The 24,076-nt window shown below is 43.7% G+C and overlaps 1 protein-coding gene across 3 annotated transcripts in view; it reads right to left on the bottom strand.

Moving 5' to 3' along the window:
• The window catches only part of LOC147701846 (CD209 antigen-like protein C), a 458,064-nt gene that overhangs the window by 140,486 nt on the left and 293,502 nt on the right, over window positions 1-24,076 (bottom strand). For all 3 annotated transcript variants that reach the window (XM_086930479.1, XM_086930480.1, XM_086930478.1), the window contains exon 2: window positions 16,554-16,598. In XM_086930479.1, the coding sequence (XP_086786605.1) occupies window positions 16,554-16,598 (45 nt within the window). The remainder of the gene's footprint in view (window positions 1-16,553; window positions 16,599-24,076) is intronic.

The raw sequence follows: 24,076 nt of genomic DNA, 5'->3' as shown, positions 1-24,076 counted from the left end.
TTCTCAATAGCTTTAAGAAGCTCCCGTCAGATATGGGGATCGAGCAGATACCAGGGATTGATCGGGACTACACGACCCACTTGCTGGAAACTGAGCGTCAAATGGAGCCATTTTGTCAGGTGATCTGAGATGCCTCTGGGTTGATGTTTTACCTCCCGGATATGGGAAAATTGGGAAGCAGGTAAAAGAAAATAGTCGTATTCAAAAACTTTATTCGATACATAAAATGAATCATAAAAGTATTGAACAAACAATCATATCACATTTCAGATCTTTTCTACTAGCCATTTAAAACTAATTTGTAAACACAATTTGATTATAAAAAAAGACATAATAATAACAGTAACAGAATTAAAAAATTACAGTTTAAAAGTTTTACAATATTCTTAACCTATAAAGCTACCCATAATTCTTTCTGATCTTTAGAGAGATTCTGATAAAATTTAACATTGCGCAACAGATTTCCACAGAGGATAAGGATAACAAATGTTCATAGCCTTCCCTGTAGGTACAGGGTTGCCTACCCTTCAGAATAGGTTTAATAAACCGGAGTCTTGACTCTTTATACAGGGAACAGAAGAGAACCAAATGTAAGGTACTCTGCCTGTCCTTGTTACTACATGGACAAGGGAGCAGTCTCTCAACCCAGCCCCCTTGTTTGGGGAAAGCAAATAAATAGTGAAGAGTCTCCAGCCTAAACCGTGTTAACAGAAATCGCCATTGCGCATTAAGAGTAAATGTTAAATAGAACTGCGGGTATGGTTTACAAACATGCACGATTTCAGTGCCAGTTTTATCCATAAGAGGCTGGAAACCCGACTTCGTAAACTTTAATTTTATCTCATTTTTATAATTCCCCTTGATTTTCTCAGGGCTATTGAAATAGAAACCGAGTTCAATTTTATTCAGCATGTTACAAACATACGATAACCAGGGGATCTGTTTGGAATTATCTAAAGCCATACAATCAGTTATAATTTCTTTAGTTAGTTGCAAGTCCTCTGATTGCCAAATTTTACCCCATAAAAGTAAAGGGGACATACTGATTATATCAGATACGCTGACCATACCAATTTCATCATGACAAAAGGTGTTTGAGGTACTTTTAGGAACTGCCAAGACCCTTTTTATAAAGTTATTTTCTACCACCTGTATTGCGGCAGGCATTTCAGTCCCCCACACCCCTGCCCCATAGGTGGCAACGGATAGGCACTTTGAGGTGTAAAGGGTTCTGAGGTGCATAATGTGTTTTTGCCCCAGTTTACTACAGAAGCGGAAGATCCCCTGTATAGCCCTTGTCATGTTCTGGGCTCGGACCTTCATTACCGGTGTCCAACTTAGTTTACTGTCAAACAGGTTACCAAGATAATTAAAATTATCAACTTTCCCTATTGTGCGGCTGTTTACCTCGAACTTCCTAGTTGACGGCCCCTTTGGGCCACAGGACATTATAAAGGATTTCTCAAAGTTTACCTTTAAATCTAAATCAAGCATGAATTTGTTAAAAGCATTTAAGCACGTTTGCATGCTGTTGCCTGTTAATGTCATTAGGACAGTATCGTCCGCATATGAAAGCATTGGAATGCTTTTACCATTAATTTTTGGAAAATCACAACCCTGGTTTAATAGGTATTGTTCTAAACCATTTGTGTAAACCAAGAAAAGGAAAGGCGCCAAGATACATCCTTGACGTACTCCTTCCGTCGAAGGTATTGGCTTCGTTAGTTCCCCTCCCGGACCAAATCTAATGGACACATTTGTTGCTTCATGCAATCTACGGAGCAAGGTCACCAGGGGTTCCTCAAAGCCCATATCAGTCATCATCTTCCACAACTTACTCCTGCAGACTGTGTCGAAAGCACTTGTCAGGTCCATGAAGGCCAAATGAATAACAGATTTTTTGGCCTTCATATACTTGCCAAGGATCAGGGCCAAATTGAGACACTGCTCGTTTGTCCCCTTTCCGTGCCTAAAACCATATTGGGAGTCGACTAATAGGCCAACCGAATCAGCCCAACTTTCCAGTCTCGCCAGAATGACTCTGCCAAGAATTTTACAAGCAGAGTCTATCAAAGAAATTGGGCGGTAACAGCAGGGATCAGATCTGTTACCCTTCTTAAAAATTGGCACAACGGTTGCCTCTTTCCATGTGCCGGGGATGCGACCAACCACCACAGCTTTAAATACATTTAATAAGATGGGTGCCCACAGGCTAGTATTAGATTTAAAAAGATCAAGGGGAACAGCATCGGGGCCTGGCGCTTTTAAAGATGCTCCTTTCCCTAAGGCTTCCTCAATCTCGATCAAGGTAATTGATGAGCTGAGGGTCAAAGCCGAGGGAGATGGTTCCACCACGCCCCCTATCTCCTCCACCCCCGAAATAAATGAATATGATTTAGGGTTAAAAATCTTGCTATAGTGTTGGACCCATTGTTCGGCCGTGACCTGCATAGCTATAGCTTCATTGTTATCACTCTTAAAAAGGGGGCGATTTATCACCTCCCAGAATAGCCTGCTATCTTTAAGTTCTGCTGCCTTTTCAAGGTCATCCCAGGCCATATCTCTCAAATCTTGCTTTCTTTTTGTAATGGCATCTCTATAAGCTTTCCTACTGGTTTTTACAAGCTCCTTATTTCTTGGCTTTTGGGACAAAGCTGATTTTAATGACCTATGCGTTGCAGAGCACACAGAATCAAACCATCTAAAGGCCCTTTGGCCACCTTTCCCTTTAGGCTTTTTTAGGCACTGTCCTATGTGACAACACAACTTCTCAAAACTTCCTATGACCTTTTGAGAATCAGATCCTGCTAAACATGTATCTATTTCAGCTTTACAGTTTGCAGTGATGTCATCCTGCAACTGGGACACATTTATCTTCTTCCATTTCAGAGTAACACCCTGATTTTTCTTGTACTGAATAGGTTGTTCACAGGACCTTAGTGATTCATGTGTCGGAACCCAGATTGATAATATTAGAGGGTTATGATCACTGGCGGGGTTTGCTACCACCTCCAACTTATCTACATACTTTAAAAAGGTGCCTGATACCAAAACAAAATCAATTGTACTCATTTCACCCCTCAAACCCTGAAAGCTTGGTAAATGCAAGGTATCTGGGGGGGACCAGGGATCTACTATACACAGATCGTTTGTTAAGATGATATTATTCAGGGCGTCCCCCTGCGGTGTGTGCCTAAAGTGGTTTAGAGGCTGAGCATTCAGATCCTCCAGACCACATACATTCGACCCTGCATGAATACAAAGTGTGCAGTTGAAATCACCCACCCAGATAAGTGGGGAAGAAGGGTGCATACCACGGACTTTAACCAAGACATACTCTAAATCCTGAATTATTGAGGTGTCATGCCCATTAAAGATGTTATAGTACCAATTAATTAATAACACAGGTTCAGGGAAAAGGTGCTCCAACAACAATACTTGGTACCAGTTTGTTTTTGCCAGTGATGAGATTTTGGAATCCTGAAGTTTTATAGACAAAGCAGTTAATATTCCACCTTTGGCCCTTCCCGATGTAGATGGAACAGCCGGGACAGCCAATGATTGAAAACCCTCAATGTCACAGGTGGTCTTAGACCATGTCTCTTGTAGACACAAGATTTCATGAGTTTTCACAAAGTCTATCCAAATGTCATCCTCTAGCTTATTTGTTATTCCGAAAATGTTCCAGGACAATAAGGAAATCAATGAAGATGAGGATGAAGGTGAAGACCCCTGCGTTTCATCTCTATTTCCCAAAACATCTCCTACAACAGTGGTATCTGGGTTAAGCAATGATAACATATTCTGTTCATATCCCTTATCTATGTTGGCCATCGGCACGGCAACAGTCCCCTTCTGTAGGTGTCCAGTGGTCGCATTTTCGCCTTCAAGAGTATCCCGCACTGAATTACCATCATGAATACATATCCCTTGGTCTACTTTTATACCCTCAATTTTTGATATTTCTATGACCTTAACTCTGGGCGACAGTCAATCTACCTCATCTAGGTTCATCAAAGGGTCAAATCGATTCCTCAATTGGATGTTGTTGTTATAATTATTATTATTATTTGGGAACCAGCCAGGATATTCTGCTCCCATGAACCTGGATCTTCGCGGGTTATAAGGGACTTGCATGAAATTTCCCATACTTTGTAGCCCCATAAGATTAGCTGTCTCATGCCAAGGAGTATAAAGGTGATGCCGGCCATAATTCATATTTGGATTATGTGCCCACCCCGTTTGATGTCTACTATTTATACCATATCCTTGGCGAGAGGAATTTGGGTCAGGGAAAGACTGATGGAGATTGGGATAAAAATATTCTAGACCAATGCACTGGATATCCCCCATCCGCCCAAACCTAGCCTTACTGCAGATAATATCCTTGACCCAGTTATCTCTAAAGTTTATCAATATACAGTCACCCTCCAGGTCTTTTTTACTAGGTCCAACCCAGGGAACCCTCCGTACACTTAGGATTTTTGTGATAGTATCCTCAGTTAATGGCCTATTTGTGTTTAGCCAATATTTTGTTTTATTCAGGAGGTCCTCATTTTTCTCGTATTTATTCTCTGGGATTAATGGTACACCCGTCAAGATAGCCATGTATGGAGCAGACTCCGGTGGTATATTTACGTAGATTTGTCTACCTTGTAGTGGAGTTTTACTGGGGACCTGAGGTTTACTCAATGGGGTTTCTTTCACTTTATCTTTATCTTTATCTTTTTCTTTATTATCAATCTGGCCAGGCCCAGATGTAACAACTGGCGTAGTTACCACCAGCGAGTTACTTAGCTTTTGTCCCACTGTGTTCTCCTGCTGATTTTTTATTAAGGGAGTTAGAACCGGACAGGGGGTAATACAGGGAGTAGTACCGCTAGGTGGAGGTTGAGGTATCTGATTAGGCTTAGGCTTAGGGCCCTTTTTTCCTACACTGATATTATCACTTTTAGTCTTACCGTCTATGGGAGCTGGTTGTTTTTTATTTCCTACCAGACTTTCCAATAGAGCGGTGTTCTTAGATGTTAAGAACTCCAGTTGATCTAATTTTAGATTTATTATTTGAGTTTTCTCTATCAGGGGATTCAATAGGCTTTTTACAAGTTTCTCAACACCAATCATTAGGTCCTTGTCTTCCTTAGAGGAGGGCTTTTTCCCTGGCTGTAAAAAATTCTTTTCCATATTGGAAATTTGGGAACCTATCTGTGCTAATCTGTCCTCAAAGGGATTTAAGAGCTTTTTGAGCGTTTCCCACACTACATTCAAGAATTCAAAGTCTTCCCCATTTATAACACAAAGAGGAGTTTCATTGTTCTCCTTCATTATTATCAATTTGTCCCTGTCCTGGGTTATCTCTAACACATCCATATTGACCACGGGAGTAGAGTCAGAAGGTTGTGTAGTTGTCACCGGGGGCGGGGAAGGCAGTTTAGTGGATAATTGGGATTTTGCAACCTTTACCTTTTTCCTAGCATATGATGTTTGATTACCACGCTTCCTTTTGGTATATGGCCCTTGTTGTTTATTTTCAGAAAATCCCCCAGCCTGCCCTATAGATGTAAATTCTGGACCCAACACCGGCACATCTTTCTTACACTCATTCATTTCCTCTATTACCTCCACTCCCCCAGACATAGATACTTTTGGGGAAGTAGTAGGGGATACTAGAGGCAATGGTAAGGTCTCCTTTGGTGTGGGTGTAGCGGAAACAATTGACTGATGGATATCTACAATGGTTTCAATCAATTTCGGTGGCTGGGCGGTAGAGCGGTCAGGGGTTTTGGCAAAAGCGAAGGCACCTAAGGAGGATTTTTTTGCCGCGGCTATCTCCACTGATAGCCTCCTTGCAGCGTCCAATTCAGATGAGACTCGACGCTGCATTTTGGCAATCTCACTATCTATGGCGGAATGGGTTTTGGTAATGAAATCATCCAATGTTCCATTTTTTAATTTGGATTTTGCCGCCCTCACCTTATACTCCCTAGATGACATGGTTTCTGGTGGTGACAATGGAGCCCGTATCGAGAGGCTTAGAGGGATGGCCCAGTCCAGTCCGCTCAGACCTCGAACGGCCTCAAACGGTCCCGCCCTTGTCCCGGGCTTCTCCCGGTCGCTCCCGCGCGCTCCCGCGCCGCGGTGGAGCGAGCGTATGTATATACAAGATGTGATTGGTGAAGGGGCGGGGCTTGCAGGGAGAGCGGCCCAGGTGTTGGCTGTCGGGCTATCAGGGACTCCTGGGATATGGAGTCCCTGACCACGCTGCTCGCAGCCCTGCAAGGCTTCCCGGCACCCCTAACGTCCACACGCACTCCCGATGTTCCTCTGGTCACAGGCAGCGACGCGGGACCCGCGGAGCGGGTCCGGCGAGAAGTGAAAGGGTCCGCAGGTATCCACAAGGGTCCACAGACAGAAGGCGGGTCCGCCAGCAAACGGACAGTAGGCACTCAGGCAGAGGGTCCCGAAGATGCGGTAGGAGCGAAGGCTTTTAACTCCGTGAGATGAGGGGCGGGGCTTGCAGGGAGAGCGGCCCAGGTGTTGGCTGTCGGGCTATCAGGGACTCCTGGGATATGGAGTCCCTGACCACGCTGCTCGCAGCCCTGCAAGGCTTCCCGGCACCCCTAACGTCCACACGCACTCCCGATGTTCCTCTGGTCACAGGCAGCGACGCGGGACCCGCGGAGCGGGTCCGGCGAGAAGTGAAAGGGTCCGCAGGTATCCACAAGGGTCCACAGACAGAAGGCGGGTCCGCCAGCAAACGGACAGTAGGCACTCAGGCAGTCAATTCTGGTTAGACTCACGTGAGCCCCTGTGTGGAAAGTATATTGAGAGGTGTCAGTATTAACCCTGGGCACAGTGCTTCGCTCCGTCCACGGAGTGCAGTAGTGTCGCCTACTTCGCGATTCGCAAAGTAGTCGTAGTAGGCAACACTATGCACACCCCGTGGACAGAGAGAAGTTGCCTGCCACCCGCCTCCCTCCCGCCCTCTTCTACAGGCCTAATTTTGATTTAAAATAGTGTAAGAGTAAATTAAAATCACTTACCTGACATGCGTCGTCCCGGGGCTCCCTCTTCTGTTTCGCACCGACTTCTTCCAGCCAAATGTGCATGCTTCGGTGTGTAATGGGGCTACGCGAAGTGTGTGGGTGGGCGTAGCTACCTGCCCACTTCACAAAGCTTCGCGTAGCCCCACTACGCACACTACGCCCACCCTTAGTCAGGATCAAAAGCCCTCCACCCATCCGCCCACCCCAAGGAATCTAAAAATTCAGGCAACCAGCTGTGCGAACGGGGCAGATCACGTGGGGGTGCGGTTCCAAATCTCCAGCGACCACCGAGTTAAAGTCCCCTCCCAGCACCAAGAGGCCTTCCAGGATTTCCAGCAACAGAGTACCCAGGTCCCTAAAAGTGGAGGCCTGAAGGCCAGGAGGCACGCAAATCGAAAGGAAGGTGACAGGATGGCCCTCTCACATGCTCGAGACCCCAACATATCGCCCTCTCGTATCTGACCAGGTATCCTGCACTACAAGGGGTAAGGATTTTTTCATCAGTATGCCAACTCCCCTCTAGCCCGTGGTAAATCCTGCATGAGTCATCAAGACATAGCCCACCCTATGCAACGCTTTACATGTGTTTCCAACCAAATGATTTTCCTGCAGCAGGACAATGTCGGGAGCCAGGCGCTTAATGCAATGAAGAACCACGCTACGTTTGATCTTGTCCCGCAACCCATTGACATTCCAACTCATGATTTTAACCCCACTGTCCCCAAACGATGCCATCTCTAAGTTTACTGAAAATCACAAAAAGCAATGCTGCTCCCCTGTACCCATAACCACTACTGATGCGATCCAAATTACAACAAAAGAACTAAACAAACTCCTCCAACACCCCCCAAAACCCCCCACCACCCTGCTGCCCTGCCCTCTGGGCTTAAAACTACCCATGAAAAAACTTGCAGAGTGCCAGTCGCTCTGGAAAACTTCAAGGAAGAAAAGAGAAAAACCCTGTAAGGGGGAGGCAGGGGTTGTCCCACCTAAGCCAAATAGGTCTACATCTTACCCCTACTATACATATACCACAGGTTCTTTCGAAATCGCCTACCACTCGACCCGAAGTCTAAGAGGAGGCCCCCACCTGCTCCCATTGCCCACCCCACACTGCAAACAATAAAAGTCTAGCCACCAGCAGGGTGCCAAGTCACTGCAAACAGTGAGGGCCCAACCGCTAGGCTGGCCATTTCTTAGGCCGGTTGTCTATTGCCGGTGCCACCCCTGCCTTGATCAGCCGGGCTCCTTACACCCCTGCTTTCGACCCAGTCTGCTGCTGCTTCGGGATGGTCAAAAAACCATGTTCGCCCATCCGCCTCGACCCGGAGACGGGCCGGGAAAGCATGGAATACTTCATGTCCTGATCTCTAAGAACACGCTTAATAAACATGAACGATCGTCGTTGTAGCTTTACCCGTTGTGTGAAGTCTAGAAAAAAAGAAATATCCGAGTTTTTATAGCGCAGAGGGGCACCAGCTCTGGAGTTCTGCAGGATAACCTCCTGGTCACTGCAGTTCTGGACCGGCGCCAACATGGGTTGCGGGGGAGCGCCCGGTTCGGGACAGCCGCCCAGGATCCTGTGGGTGCGCTCTACGACTAAGAACTTACTAAGGCCTTTTGGTTGCACATGTTTTAAGATGAGGTCCTCAGCAAAAATCTCTGGTGCTTGCCCCTCCGACTTCTCCAGAACCCCAAGAATGCGTAGGTTGTTTCAACGCAGGTGGCATTCGTAGTCGTCAAACTTGAGGTCAGTTAACTTGTGGCAGTCCTGGAGCTCCCTAACCGCTCCGTGGAGCTACAAAACATAATTCAACAGGCTGTCTGCTGTGAGTTCCACTTGCTTAACCTTTTCATTGAGCTTGCCCATGTCACCCCGAATGAGGTTAACCTCGATAGCTGCGGTGTCCATGGAAGTCTTGACTCTCGTGATGGCTGCCGTAACATATTTGAGTGAGATTTCCTGCTCCTCCTTGCCCATTCCCCCAGAGCCGGAGTCCCTGGGTGCCCTGGCCTGCTGCACCTCCCTGGGTACGGTATACCGGTCCAGTTTGTTGCTCTGCGTGGTCTTGGAACCATGGGCCCCGTGGTCATAGAGCAGTCCATCATGCCCTGCTCTGAACCGCGTTAAATGGAAGGTCGTCAAATGCAGCAAAGCTGCACTGGGCAGGACATCGAGGACCTCCCCCATGATTGGGAAAGGAAGGCAGAGACAGGAACTGCTCTTGCTGTCCTTCATAGTCGGGGATGAGCTGCCATCGTCAATCACCTTATGGCCAAGCTCACCACCTCACACTCCACCATGTGCCCTACTGCCTCCCAGTCACGCCACAACAGGACTTCGCCTCCACCACCGGCTCCTTCCCAGGTGTAGTGGGAGAGGGCTGCTCAAGTATTCCTGCAGGGAATATTGCTCAGGACTGTTCCATTTAGCCACTATCCAGACCCCCAGCGCAGGCAGCATCACTGTCTCTGATGGCACCCAGGGACCAGGCACCACGGGCAGCACCAGGCCAATCCAGTCTCCGAAATCTCCCCGCTCTGCCAACACAGGGTCCTACAGGCCAGAGCGGGGGAGAACTCAATTGCGGAAATCCGGATTTGCGGGGAGGGTCCCCTGCGGCTCAAGGCGCCCAGCGGTGCCCTGAGTGAGGGCACCACTGCCGCGCAACAATGGCCAGCCAAGGATGTCACACTGGAGGTCACATTCAGCAGGGGGCTATGGGCTACAGGTTCCGATACGAGCCCCGGTTTCACGGGGAAGGGTCAAAGTACTGCGCAGTATGGGGGGGCGCAAAGAGCATCCAATATCAGGGATGAGCCGCCGCCCTCTTGCTGCTCGCAGCCGGCTTGCCCCACTTCGTCCCAGTAGGCCTGTTCGCCTACCACAACGGAGCCCCCTCACGGCTCCCCAGGCTCTGCGGCTGCCCCCGCCGTACCACGGTGTCTTCCCTGCCTGGGCTGCACGATTCTGCTGGTCCCGGCTGACAAATCCCTTGGGAGAGGCTCTACTGCCACGTCGTTAGGAGCCGGGCTGAGCTCCTACTCCGGGCAGGCTGGTCACCGAATGTCCCGGCTTTGGGCACAGCTGCGGGCCAATTTTTTCGATCGCAGTATCCCTATTGCTGGGCACTCTCCGGACCTCGGAACTGGCGGGATGGGCTCCGCTAACGTTCCGCTCTCATAAACTGTCAGGGTATATACCAAATTTATTACCAGGATAGATGCATGAAAGGTCGGACGACAGAGCTCTCTCAATGCACTGCCATCTTCCCTGGACTGCACTCTTGACCCCCTACAAAGACAGTTTGAGGTAAAAGCAACATTAAGTGTGCTAAGGTGTCCTTCATTAGCATTTACAGACGTACCCCAGTCAATGTGCCTAGGTCATTGCCACCACAGTGCACAATCATGAGGTCAGGGGTTAGAGATGCAAAAAGGTTTTCACCAAAGGCATCAATTGGTGCCATTTTAATCCTCTCTGTGAAATCCATTTAATATCCACATTTTATGAAGATAGGTCTTTGTCAATATCTCTGAGTTTAACATATGTTTTGCACCAGAAAACATAGCTCTGTCCAACAATCCACACTGTCAGCATCTTGAATGGATGTCTAGAAGTAGTGAAAAGATGTCTGTAGCTGAGGTACTCAGTTGGTAAAATGAGAGGTATGTAAAATGGTGCACAAGATGCAGTTTTTTAAAAAGTAGAGAAGTGATTGGCTGTTTAAGAACCTTACATGAGAGTCAAGTCAAGTCAAGTCATAGAATTTATATAGCGCACTACATACCCAGAGGGTCTCAAGGCGCTTAGAAAGGGGAGGAGGATTACTTGTCAAATATCCACGTTTTAAGTTGCTTTCTGAATGCTAGGTGGTTCTGGGTAAGGCGAAGGTAAGTGGGGAGTGAGTTCCATGTTTTAGCAGCCAGGTATGAGAAGGATCTGCCTCCCATGGTGGTCTTGTTGATGCAAGGTACCGTGGCGAGGGCTTGGCTGGAAGATCGTAGTTGGCGGGAGGGGGTGTAGAAGGACAGTCGTGAGTTGAGGCATTCTGGTCCGATGTCGTAGAGTGATTTGTGTGCGTGGGTTAGCAGTTGGAAAGTGATCCTCTTATTGACGGGTAGCTAATGGAGGTCTTTAAGGTGACCAGAGATGTGTTCGTTGACAATTTAACAGCTATTCAGGTGATTGTGGACAAATATGTACGAGTTCGAGAAGGTGGAATATATGCGGCATTCATAGACTTCTCCACAGCGTTTGACAAGGTGGACCGTCTAACGCTGTGGAGAAAGCTAGCTGCATTGGGTATGCCTCCACAGTTACTCGAACTTGCAAAATCCCTCCACTCGAACACATGGGGTAAGGTATTACAAGGCGGAGAAAGGGGCCTTTCACAATCTATCCCTTCTCCGAATGGATTAAAACAAGAGTGTATATTGGCCCCTATATTGTTTTCATTATATACTGCAGACCTACCTGCTTCCATTGCAGCTTGTGGTGGGTTAGCCCCGATAATTGGAGGGACATCTATTTCGGTTTTAATGTATGCAGATGATATTCTCATCTTAGACTTAACTCCGAAGGGCTTGGTTAACCGCCTGCAAGCATTACATTTATTTGCAGAAGCACATTTTATGAAGATTAATACTTCTAAAAGCAAAATCATATGCATTTTTGGAAGGAAAAAATGTAGGTCTGAAAACTTTAGATGGGCTATAGGAGGACAGAAACTAGAGGTGGTTAAAACTTACACCTTCTTAGGTAAAATAATTTCAGCAAACCTAAGTGAGAAACCCCACATTGAGCACAATTCGCGTAAAGCATTGGCTCATGGTATGGGGTTATGCTCCTTGTATTCTGCTACAGGGAAAAGACACTTTGCACGATTTTTGGAAGTATATAGAGCAAAGATCCCTGCAACTTTACTGTACGGAATGGAATTGGTAGAGTTAAGACACTGGGGATTCTTGCAGGTAATGGAAGGAAAGGTACTAAGAAGAATTTCTTCCCTTAATACAGCTTGCTCCGTGTCATCATGCAGGCTGGAACTTGGACTCCGGAGTTGTTGGGTACAGGGGTTGATTGCCTTAGTAAGGTGGGTGGCCTGTTTGGCCAGAGGTAAATTGGGTTCCTTACGGGAATCCATCAAAAATGAACTTCTGGGCAACTTAAACGAGTTTGCCCTACTAGTAAAAAACTTTAGAAAAGCGGTAACACTGTTAGAGTTGGATGCAAGTACTTTGTTTTTACTTTCTCCTTCTCAACTAAAGTCTCAACTAAAAAGTGCATCTTGGGAACTCAGTTTTAAACTGGATATGATTGCCCAACATGGAAAAAAAGGAAGGGATTTACTGTTAAGCACGTACTCACCAAAGCAGGCCCAGCAATATCTCACATGGAATATCCCTCATAGAGTCCGTAGGTTATGGTACCTTTTAAGACATGATTTGCTTCCACTAAATCCTCTTTTAGCAAAGTGGTATGGATCATCTCCAGTATGTAATCTTTGTATTAATGCAGTGCAGGACCGAAATCATGTGCTGTTTATTTGTCCTGCACTACGTCCACTACGCTCTAAATGGTTAAAACCTATTTGTCTACAATTAGGAATCTCAAATGTAGAAACTTTTTTCCATGCACTTTATTGTCCACCAAATGAAATGTTCTGTTTCAAAATTTTTAACTTTAATAAAGAGTTTTTAGATATTTATTAATGATACCCAGTGATATTGTTAGATAATTGTTCGGCCAGTGCCTATGAAATGATTCCTTTATTTTTGTTCTTTGTGATTTTATTGTATATAGTGGTGTATAACTATGTGTTTGCTTTATGTGGCCCTCTTTTGAGAGCCAAAAACATAATAAACTTAAACTCTAAACTCTGAGTTTAACATATCTTTTGCACCAGAAAACATAGCTCTGTCCAACAATCCACACTGTCAGCATCTTGAATGGATGTCTAGAAGTAGTGAAAAGATGTCTGTAGCTGAGGTACTCAGTTGGTAAAATGAGAGGTATGTAAAATGGTGCACAAGATGCAGTTTTTTAAAAAGTAGAGAAGTGATTGGCTGTTTAAGAACCTTGTACATTAAAACATAGGGTGCATGTTACTTTCTTTACAAAGCATGTTTTGTATTGGTTAGTAAACAATGTTTAAAGGGTATAATGGATAGTATATGCTCATATTTTTGAAATGTCAGCCACACCTGCTGTTTGCATTTGTAACATTGTGTGGTGAACTTGAAAATATGGTGAACATGTGACCTGTGAGTTCAGTTGCATGTTCAATGAACTGTTACTATGGAAACTGGCTTTAAGCAGAATGGGGGAAGGGGTAAAATGTAACTGTGGACTTAACATGTGAAATTGTAATTTATATATAAGTGAAATCTTATTAAAGTAAGATTTCCCAAGTAGTATCTTCAGAAGTGGTGTATTCTTAAATAATATTGGTATTTTTATTTGTAATATATTTTCCCACTCCGCTATGGAGTCGCGGTTCCATCGCTTCAGAGCATGGTGGAGTCATGACTTCAAAAAATTCCAGAAGCAGTTTGGGCCCTTTTAAGAGTCAGTTGGTAAGACTTAATATCTGTAACCAATAGAATTGTGTTTTACAATTTGAAATAATGTAGGAAGCAATGTGATTTGTTACTTACATTTATTTGTGTGGAGAAAGAGAGGGAAACTTTTCCATTACTGGATTTTATATTCTACAAATCAATTTGGAAGGTGAGTTATACATTTGTGAGGTGTATTATGTGTTAGTTTTGTCTTTAAAGTTAAATAATGAATCAAGTACTTTGATATTTGATATATATATATATACATACATATATATATATGTAATATATATATTTTTAAATGTAAAGACATTCATTGTAGTATGTTGTATATTAGTTAAATGTTATTTGAAATAGATTCTTTATAGTATTAAGTGTATATTGGAATATGGATTAGTGATTATGGTTGTTTGTTATAGTGTGTAGATATGTACATTTGGAGTATACCACATAATTGTAGTTGTTAAATTTGGAGGTGGAGTCTGTGAAGTTTTAAGGTGTGCATAGACTTCTGTCTCAAGTATGTTCTTTGTATAAGTATTTTAATAAGTCTTATACATTTGAAGGTACATGATGTATAACAAAGAGGCATTGTTACTTTTTAAGTGGTAGGCTGAAGACTGTGAGTACTAGTAGAACGGTGAAGATGCAGCACAAAGTGTGGCATAAAAGATGCTGACAAGGTGTTAATTATTAGGCTTCTTTCATTAAATTTCTAGAAATGTACAGTTGAAGTAAGCCACATCATTTTTGATGTTTGCTTGAAATTGGAAATTTGATCTGTGATTGTTTAAGGTTTGGATAGTGTTATGGTACATACATATTCATGTATGGTTTTAGTAATGTGGTGAGAGTTTTACTAAAGATAGTGAAGGGTTCCTACTTTGTATTTGGGTAGGTGTGATACTATAAGTAGTTGTAGAATGGTTAAGCAGTAACATGAAAGTGATGTTTGAGGTGTTTGTAGTGATGTTATTTATTAAAGTAATTTGTATGATGTGAAGAAAGTTATATTTCATATATACCACATAATTGTCAGTGTCTGTTTGAATATTAAAGTGTACTCTGTGAGGTTTTGAGCTGTGCAAGGTGTTGTGACTGAGATATGTGTCTACTTTGGGACCGGCGTTCTTTGTCCAAAACCTTATTCCTTACCGTCCCTCAAGAATGCTACGCTCATCCTCCCAGCATGACTTAGTGGTACCCCGAACTAAACTCGTTTCTTGGGGGGACAGAAGGTTCATGGTAGCTGCACCCAAATTATGGAATACCCTCCCAGAATCGATCAGAACTAGCCCCTCCCTCTGGACATTCCGCAAGCAACTGAAAACGTGGCTCTTTAACCAATGAACCCCTGTCCGATGAGGCTTAACACACTGCAGTAACTTCAGCGCCGAGATGCCCAAGGGCCTTCGTTCGCGCTTTATAAATGTTTTTATAAATAAATAAATAAATAAATACTTGCTCCTACAATTATACACTTTACCCCTTTACTCATGCAGTCAAAAAAGCATTAGCTGTACAGTGCTTTAATCATCCAGACACTATCCTTGCACTCTTTCAATCACACATGAACTTTTCTGGTTCATATGTAATCACTCAGCCAGTACTCATATACTTTAAAAATCACCCAATCACTACCCTTGCACTCCTGTAATCATGCAGGCAGTATCTTAGTATTGCAGCAGCCACTCAGGCGGTATTCATGAACTTATAAAATCATCCAGTCACTTGCTATGTATTCCAGTAATCCCCCTGAATTTACCCCTGCGGTCATGCGATCATCCGGGCACTAGTAATATACTACCCCTGCAGTCATGTAATCATGCAGGGTGCATCTATGCACTCATGTAATAACCCACACACTGCTCTTGCAGTCATAGTATCATGTAGGCCCTACTGTTGCACTTATCTATTCACCTGGGTACTACTTAATGACTCATCTATGCCTTCAGGTGCTATTTTCACATGTATTTGTGCACTCAACGTCTATGTTTGCATTCAAGCATTTAGCCAGTTGCTTTTCATCTTCTCCTGCAATTACTCAGTGATTAAGTATGCAATTATACCATCCCCTTAGTACTACCCATGGAGTTATGCAATCACTCAAAAAAGACTTATTATATGTCCCAGTTTCTAAGTTTCATTATATTCCAGAGATATTGTATACATATTTATTTTAGATATCATATTGATTTGAAAAGGTAGAGACATATGTATGTGTGCTTGTAACAATATGGAGATACTCATAGCTGAATCATGTAATAGTCCGCTGCTTTATATTTGGCTAGGCCGAGCTCTCATGCAGTTTTAAAAACACCCAAGTACTGACCATGCTGTCTTCCAATGATGCAGGCAGTACAAATGCAGTGTTGTAATCACTCAGGCATTACTGCTGCACAGATCAACCATCTTTGCGCTATCTACGTACTCTTGCAATCACCAAGGTATTACTCATTCACACTTTCGATCTTGTAGGCACTACTTGTGCGCTTATATAATCACCCAGGGACTACTGTTGCAGTCCTTTAATCACATACACACTACCTGTATATTGCTACAACCCCCCACACATTACTTCTGCACTCTTGCATTCAAAAACACACTGTACTCATACAATCGGCCAATATCCCAGACATTACCCCTGCAGTGATGCAATCACCCAGGTATGACCAAAGCACTCTTTCAATTACTTAGGTAGTCCGCATGGACTCTGCACCTCTGTTCCTTCTTTTAGAAACGTTTATTGTGTCTTTCTGCATCTGTTGCTTCTTTCTGCACTCATTTTATGTCTTTCTTCACTTCTCTTCCCTTTTTCTGTATCATTGTTGCCCCTTTCTGCACCTCTGCTCCTTTTTTCTGCAGTTGTTTTGTTACTTTCTGCATAATTTTTTGGTTTGTTCTACATTTCACTTGCCTCTTTTTGTACCCCTCTTGACTCACCTCTGTTGGTTCTTTTCTGTACTGCTTTGGCTTCTTCCTCCTCTTCTGTTCCAACGAAAATAAAAAAAAGAAAATAATATTATAGTAAAATACATTTTCATGCTCCATGCTAATCTAAATGGGTTTTTTACAATGAGACACAAATATACATATTATAAAGTGGGCAATTGCATAGAAGCTATTTGCTAGAGGTGCTAAAAAAAAAAAGTTCTTTTCTACATTTTCTGAGAAATAAAATGACTCAGTGTCAGAAGATCTTTCAGACTGTGTAATGTACCCCAAAGTCACAATGGGTGTAAATAACATGCCAGTACCACAATTCCCACCTACTCTGAAATTAAAGACTATCAATCAATCAAAAATCTCTTTATTTGATTCAAAGAATCATTAGAGCATACAGAACACATCCTTAAATCATTTCAGTTTTAGCCCATCTAATACAAATTTATAAAAACAGATCAAAGATAGAATACTTAAAAACAAAGCATATAAAAATTATACATTTTCATTAGCTAAAGCGTTACACTGAGATCATGAGTTCTTTAGAAATTGTTATAAATACAGTACCTAAATTACTATTAAGCATGGGCGAATTTTGGGAATCAGGCGTTCGCGAATTTTGCGAATTTGCGAACTCGCAATCCGCAAAATCCGCGAATTCTCGCGAATTTGCTGATTATTTTTTTTTTTGTCGAGATTATGTTGTTTCTACGTCTGGTCATCATCACAGGTTCCCAGCACCCTCTGTTTCACCCCTGCCACCCTCTGTTTCACCCATGCCACCCTCAGGTACATCAATGCCACCCTCTGGTTCATCATCACTGTAGATTATGGGGGGGAAAAGCAAGCACACCTGCCTGCTTCAACTGACATGAATTAATTTGGGGTTGATTTATTAATGTGTCACTGTTTTAAAATTCCAGTCTGGCACCTGCTTCCTTATCTGTAATTTGCTTTCTGTTGCAGTGCAATTTTTTTTCCAGAACCTTTGTGGCCTACTTGTAGCGATTCTATGGGCGTGCTGTGAGGGTCAGAGCAGGGTCATACAATTGTTGCAACTAGCAACTGAACTCTGGAGGGGCCCTTGTCAGGAAGCACTACAGGGAATGGTTACTAATGATGAGTTTGAACTTTTGAACCTGCTGAATGCTTTCACTTTTGCAAAACTCGTTTTTATGCAGAACAGCATTACAGCAACTGTAATGCCCCAAACAAGCTCATATGAGAAAGTTGATTTCTAATCCAAAAGTTATCCAAAGAAAATCAAAAGGCCTCAAATCCAAAAAAGTGCAGGCAAATGTCAACCTCAGGAGTTATTCTGATAAAAATCATCATTTTCAGAAGGTCTATGCTGCTTGCTAGTAGATTTCTTGTGCAGAATTGCAACTTTTGTAATTTCGCGAGTGCGAGATTGTTGCTGCCCGCCACACCTACATGTTCGCAATTGCGAACTTACACCGCACGCCGCAAAATTGTATCACCAAGACAAAAAAATCCGCTGCGTGGGAATTTGCGGATTTTCGGTAAATTCGCGAGCGTTCGCGGATTGCGAATTTACCGAAAATCCGCAAAATCCGCGAGCGGAACGGATTTTCCGCCCATGCTTAATTACTATTCAGTGGACACAAAAAATGTTTGAGTATTTAAAAGATTTTACATTTTTGCCCTTTCTTATTCCTTATGTAACTGGCAGCCAACAGAAATGTACTAACGCCCAGAACCACAAATTGAGAGCTATCAGATTTCAATTTTCTTATTACCTCTAGATAGCTCTTACTATTCAGTCTTCTGCACAGGGGCAGAATCCACTTTTAGGTGTTACATAAGCTGTGCAGAAAAACAAGACATGCGCAATATCCTCGTTCGCGCCTGAGAGGCATAACGTGCATCTAGAGTCCCTTTCGATCAAGTCATACTTTACCCATTTGGTTGCGAAGGTGTTGACTTGGATTATCCCATACCTAAATTTCAGGTAGAGTGCTTTTGCCAATTGCAGTTCTATCTTGTCTCAGAAAAACTGAAAACTCTGAGTCATTTTTAAAGACAGAAATTGTGACGGCAGTCTCCATGGCTTGGGATTTAAGATAATTCTGTGCAAAATGAATTCCCAGTATACGTTCCTGATCTCTCTTTTTGAGTCAGGAATCAACATGTTCGTGTTTACCCAATAACGGCTGATGGCTTGATCTGAGAGCCATTTACGAACATGTGCCAGCCAGGGCAGAGTAACATAAAAATCCAATTGCAGGAGCTCCCTCAGAGTCTGTCTATAAATCTCTAATTCTATTGTTGTCCATATTCTAATCCAGTAGGCCAGAAGTCTCCAAACAGCGATATGGTCTAACCTTTTTATCTCAATATAGGATGTGAGTGGGGTCATTGCGGTATTTTTTGGTAAGCATGTGAACATTCTCAGGATTTTATTTTCCGCAATAATCAATGGCTGCAAATTGTCTCCACCCATAACTCGGTTCCATAGAGTGAGGCAAATTGCTCTCTGGATTTATAAACTTTTACCGCAGGAGTAATAGCCTTGGATACGGTTGAATGCTGCTTCTTCACGATAGGAATAGAATTCTGCATTAGCATGGTATTGGATTTATTTAATTTGTGTCTCCCATGTGAGATTTGAATCTATTGTGACGCCTAAATAGACAAAGTTTGGACTACAAGAACGTAACTATCCTACACCTCATGGAGATGAATAAAAGAAAAACAGATGGATTGAAATTGTTTGCAATAGACTGAGCCCAGCCACCAGAATAAGAAGAGAGTGACATTATTTCTGGAGCAAAGAGAACTCGAATGGATATAAGCGTTGTCCTTCCTCCTTGTTTGATGAATTAGTAAAGATACAATGCCACTTTTTATTTAATAACATTTCCATATCAGTTTGTGTGAATGAACATTTTTTAATCCGACTTCTTACCCATATGAATACACAAGTAACAATATTTTTGTTTTTTATTTCCACACTGTACATGAACGAGCATTTATATTGGTAGTACAGAATGACAATTAAAACTATTAGAATTATTGAAACAAACTGGTTTAAACTTAACTAAATCTCTTAGGATAATTCACTATTATACATAATCCACTGCAATACTGAAAGACCTTGTGAACGTTGATTCTAGTGGTTTCAATGTAGGAATCTCCCAGGACACAATATCAAAGGCAAAATGGGAAATGTATTTATGTGATCGCAGCTTGATGTAATGTGCAGCCCTCTGTTTCTTCCGAGTTAGGTTCACACTATATACATACCAATACATACATTTATCTGTCACTCGGAGCCCCATGCCTATATATTGTCGGCAAACTGGAAACGCAGATGTATGGAGTTAATGTGGAATTGCAGTTTTATTTTTCCTTCACATAGAGTAATTTTTCACATTTGAAGAAATCTGGTCCCATAAATCCATAATAATGGAGATGTTTGGGGCGGTACGTAGTTTTTACCCTGTAGTCTTTAGCCCACAGAGCATTACAGTACAGGTAAGTACCATGCAGGTAAATACTACACATTCCCAATCTGGGACTTTATCTCACTCTATGTTATCACACAGGTGAGTCATTTTTCGTTATACATGACACAAAGATTGCGTAATGAACAAATTGAATTTAAGGATTAAGGGATGGGTAAGGATTAAGGGATGGCTAAGGTTAATGGAGAATAGAGATAACGCTTTTTAATTTATGCTTTTGTTTTGTGGATTTGTGCCTAGCTTTCTCAATCTGTGGACAGAATTGATTTGACTGCTTCCATTTCTGTCTTTGGCATATGTAAGAGTATACAAACACAGTTTCTTTTTTGGGTCTGACAGGAAATTACCATCCAGACCTCGAAGTTACGGAACAAGTCTACTTGACCATTCCTTTTTGTCCAACCAGGCCAAGAGTTTCCCAGTCTTATCGCCCACCTCGTATATTAGCCCCTGAACTGCTCTACCCATGGCCCTCACCTGGTCTGTCCCTATTGCGCCGTATTCCTGTTGCTTAAGTTTAAGAAGATGGAGTCTGCCGGGTGTGACATCCGTTTCCAAACCTGACTCCAGCACCACCACCTCTTTGCGCTGTTCCTTCTTCTTCACCAAGATGAGAGAGAGTGCCTGACCCCATATCACTGTCTGAAATGCCTCCCAGAGCACCTGGGGGGACTCAACTGAGCCCTCATTCTCATTAAAGTAATTCTCAATAGCTTTAAGAACCTCCCACCGGATATGGGGATCACGCAGATACCATAAATTGATGCGGGCTACAAGACCCACCTGCTGGAAAATGAGCGTCAAATGGAGCCATATTTGCGAGTGATCTGAGATGCCTCTGGTTAGGTGTTTTTTTTCTCCTGGATATGGGAAAGTTGGGAAGCAGGTACAAAAAATCTTCAATTTTTGATAGACTCCTGTGAGCCCCTGAGTGGAAAGTATATTGGGAGGTGTCAGGATGAAAAGCCCTCCATCCACCCATCCGCCAAACCCAAGGAATCTAAAAATTCAGGCAACCAGCTGTGCGAACGGGGGAGATCATGCGGGGGTGCCAGTCCAAATCTCCCGCGACCACCGAGTTAAGATCCCCTCCCAGCACCAAGAGGCCTTCTGGGATTTCTAGCAGCAGCATAACCAGTTCCCTAAAAGTGGTGGCCTGAAGGACAGGAGGAACATAAATCGAAAGGAAGGTGACAGGACTCCCCTCCCACATACCCGAGACCCCTCTCCTATCTGACCAGGTATCCTGCACTACAAGGGGGAAGGATTTTTTCATTAGTATGCCAACTCCCCTGGAGCCCGTGGAAAAGCCTGCGTGGGCCATCAAGACCATCAAGACGTAACCCCCGCTATGCAATGCTTTACATGTGTTTCCGACCAAATGAGTTTCCTGCAGCAGGACAATGTTGGTTACCTGGGGCTTTTAATGCACTGAAGAACCGCGCTACATTTGATCTTGTCACCCAACCCATTCACATTCCAACTCATGATTTTAACCCCACTGTCCCCAACCGATGCCATCTCTATGTTTATTGAAAATCACAAAAAGCAATGCTGCTCCCCTAATCAATGTACCCCTAGCCACTATTGATGCGATCCAAATTACAACAAAAGAACTAAACAAATGCCCCCAACTCCCCCCCACCCCGCTCCCCTGCCCTCTGGGCTCAAAACTGCCCATGAAAAAACTTGCAGAGTTCCAGTCACCCCAGAAAACTTCAAGGAAGAAAAGAGAAAAACCCAGTAAGGGAGGAGGCAGGGTCTGTCCCACCTAAGCCCAAAAGGTTTACATCTTACCGCTACTATACATACACCCCAGGCCCTTTTGAAATCGCGTACCACTCGACCTGAAGTCTAAGAGGAGCCCCCCACCCACTCCCAACACCTACCCCACAATGCAAACAATAAAAGTCTAGCCACCGGCAGGGTGCCAAGTCACTGCAAACAGTGCGGGCATCTTCTCAGGCCGGTTGACTATTGTCGGTGCCACCCCTGCCTTGATCAGCTGGGCTCCTTACACCCCAGCTTTCAACCCAGTCCGCTGCTTCCTCTGGATTGTCGAATACCCACATTCACCCATCCGCCTTGACCTGGAGATGGGCCGGGAACAACATTGAATACTTCATGCCCTGATCTCTGAGAACACGCTTAATTGACATAAACGATCATCGTTGTCGCTTTACCCGTTGGGTGAAGTCCGGAAAAAAGGAAATATCCGAGGTCTCATAGCGCAGGGGGGCACCAACTCTAGAGTTCTGCAGGATAACGTCCTGGTCGCTGAAGTTCAGGACCCGCGCCAACATGGGCCGTGGGGGAGCACCAGTTTGGGATGGCCGCCCGGGATCCTGTGGGCGCGCTCTATGACAAAGAACTTACTAGGGCCTTTTGGTTGCAAATGTTTTAAGATGAGATCCTCCACAAAAAGGTCTGGTGCTTGCCTATCTGACTTTTCTGGAACCCCAAGAATGCATAGGTAGTTTTGATGCAGGTGGTCTTCGTAGTCGTCCATCTTGAGGTCAGTAAACTCGCGAAAGTCCTGGAGCTCCCTTACCGCTCCTTGGGGCTAGGAAACTTCCTCCACCAGGCTGGCCACCGTGAGTTCCACTTGCTTGACCTTTTCATTGAGCTTTCCCATGTCAGCCTGATGAGGTTAACCTCGATAGCCACGGTGTCTAGGGAAGTCTTGACTCCCGTGATGGCAGCCATAGCATCTTTGAGCGATATTTCCTGCTCCTTCTCGCCCAGTCTCCCAGAGGCAGAGTCCCTGGGCGCCTAGGCCTGCTGCGCCTCCCTGGGTACGGTACGCCGGTCCAGTTTGTTGGTCTGCTTTGTCTTGGAACCACGGGCCCCGTGGTCATAGAACAAACCATCATTCCCTGCTCTGAGCCGCGTTAGATGGAAGGTCATGAAATGCGGCAAAGCTGCATGTTAGATATATCTTGAGAACAAGGGTACCCCATAAAGCGAACCTGGGGTGATAGTATATTTTTGAAAAACAATGGTTCAGGGGTGGCCTAATGAGGTCCTAAGAGAAGTATAGCGTTTCAATTAATTCACGCTAGGGAGCTAAGGATGTAGGTACATATAGAATCTTTTATTTTCTTTTTTCAACATTTATAAAAAAGTTATAAAAAGTTTCAGGTGCTCATATGAGTGACAAGGTGCATAATGTGACACAAGTGAACATAGTGAAAAACGAAATGTCACACAATCAACAAGGTAAAAGACCACATAAATATATACAATTGGGGGTGATATTTCCTTGAGTAGGTCGACGACGTTTCGATCTGTATGATTTTAGATCATCTTCAGGACTGAAGAGCCTCCTGAAATTTGTAGTTAATACAGTCCGGCTGGACCGAAACCTCAATTCAAATTAAGTAGGGCATCAATTGATTGGACAAAATAGCTTTTGCGTTCTTTAAGCTTGAGAGATGTAATATAGGTCCAATTAGCGGTTTGGCGCTAAAAATTGGGTAGCATCACATGTTTAGAAGCAGCTCAACAGGGGTAAGTTCAAGAGTATGCCAGAAGCAAGGTCTGGGCAGCTCGGTGAAGTGATTAAAGGTGTATTCTTCTGGTGCTGCGTTATTTACAATTCTAATCTGTGTTAGGGGTCCATTTAGCGGTGGGTAGCATCATATATTTTCAAGCTGCTTGCCGGGAGTTAATCAAGTATGCTCTTTGTGTATGTATTTTCATAAGTCTTATACATTTGAAGGTGCATGATGTATTTCAAAGAGGCATTGTTGTTTTTTTGTGGTAGGCTGAAGACTGTGACTACTAGTAGAATGGTGAAGATGCAGCACAAACGTGTGGTGTAAAAGATGCTGACAAGGTGTTAATTATTAGGCTTCTTTCTTTAAATTTCTAGAGAGGTACAGTTAACGTATGCCACATCATTTTTTATGCTTGCTTGAAATTTGAAATTTGCTCTATGATTTCTTAAGGTTTAGATAGTGTTATGTTTAGGCCTGGGCAGTAAATTCCGTTCCACTAGCGAAATTTACGGAATTTGGGTAATTTTTTGCTTGT

This window comes from Lissotriton vulgaris, chromosome 7, assembly GCF_964263255.1.
Source record: "Lissotriton vulgaris chromosome 7, aLisVul1.2, whole genome shotgun sequence".
NCBI lineage: Eukaryota > Metazoa > Chordata > Amphibia > Caudata > Salamandridae > Lissotriton > Lissotriton vulgaris.
The sequence above is the reverse complement of the archived record's forward strand: the minus strand, read 5'-3'. Positions and strand labels throughout refer to the sequence as shown.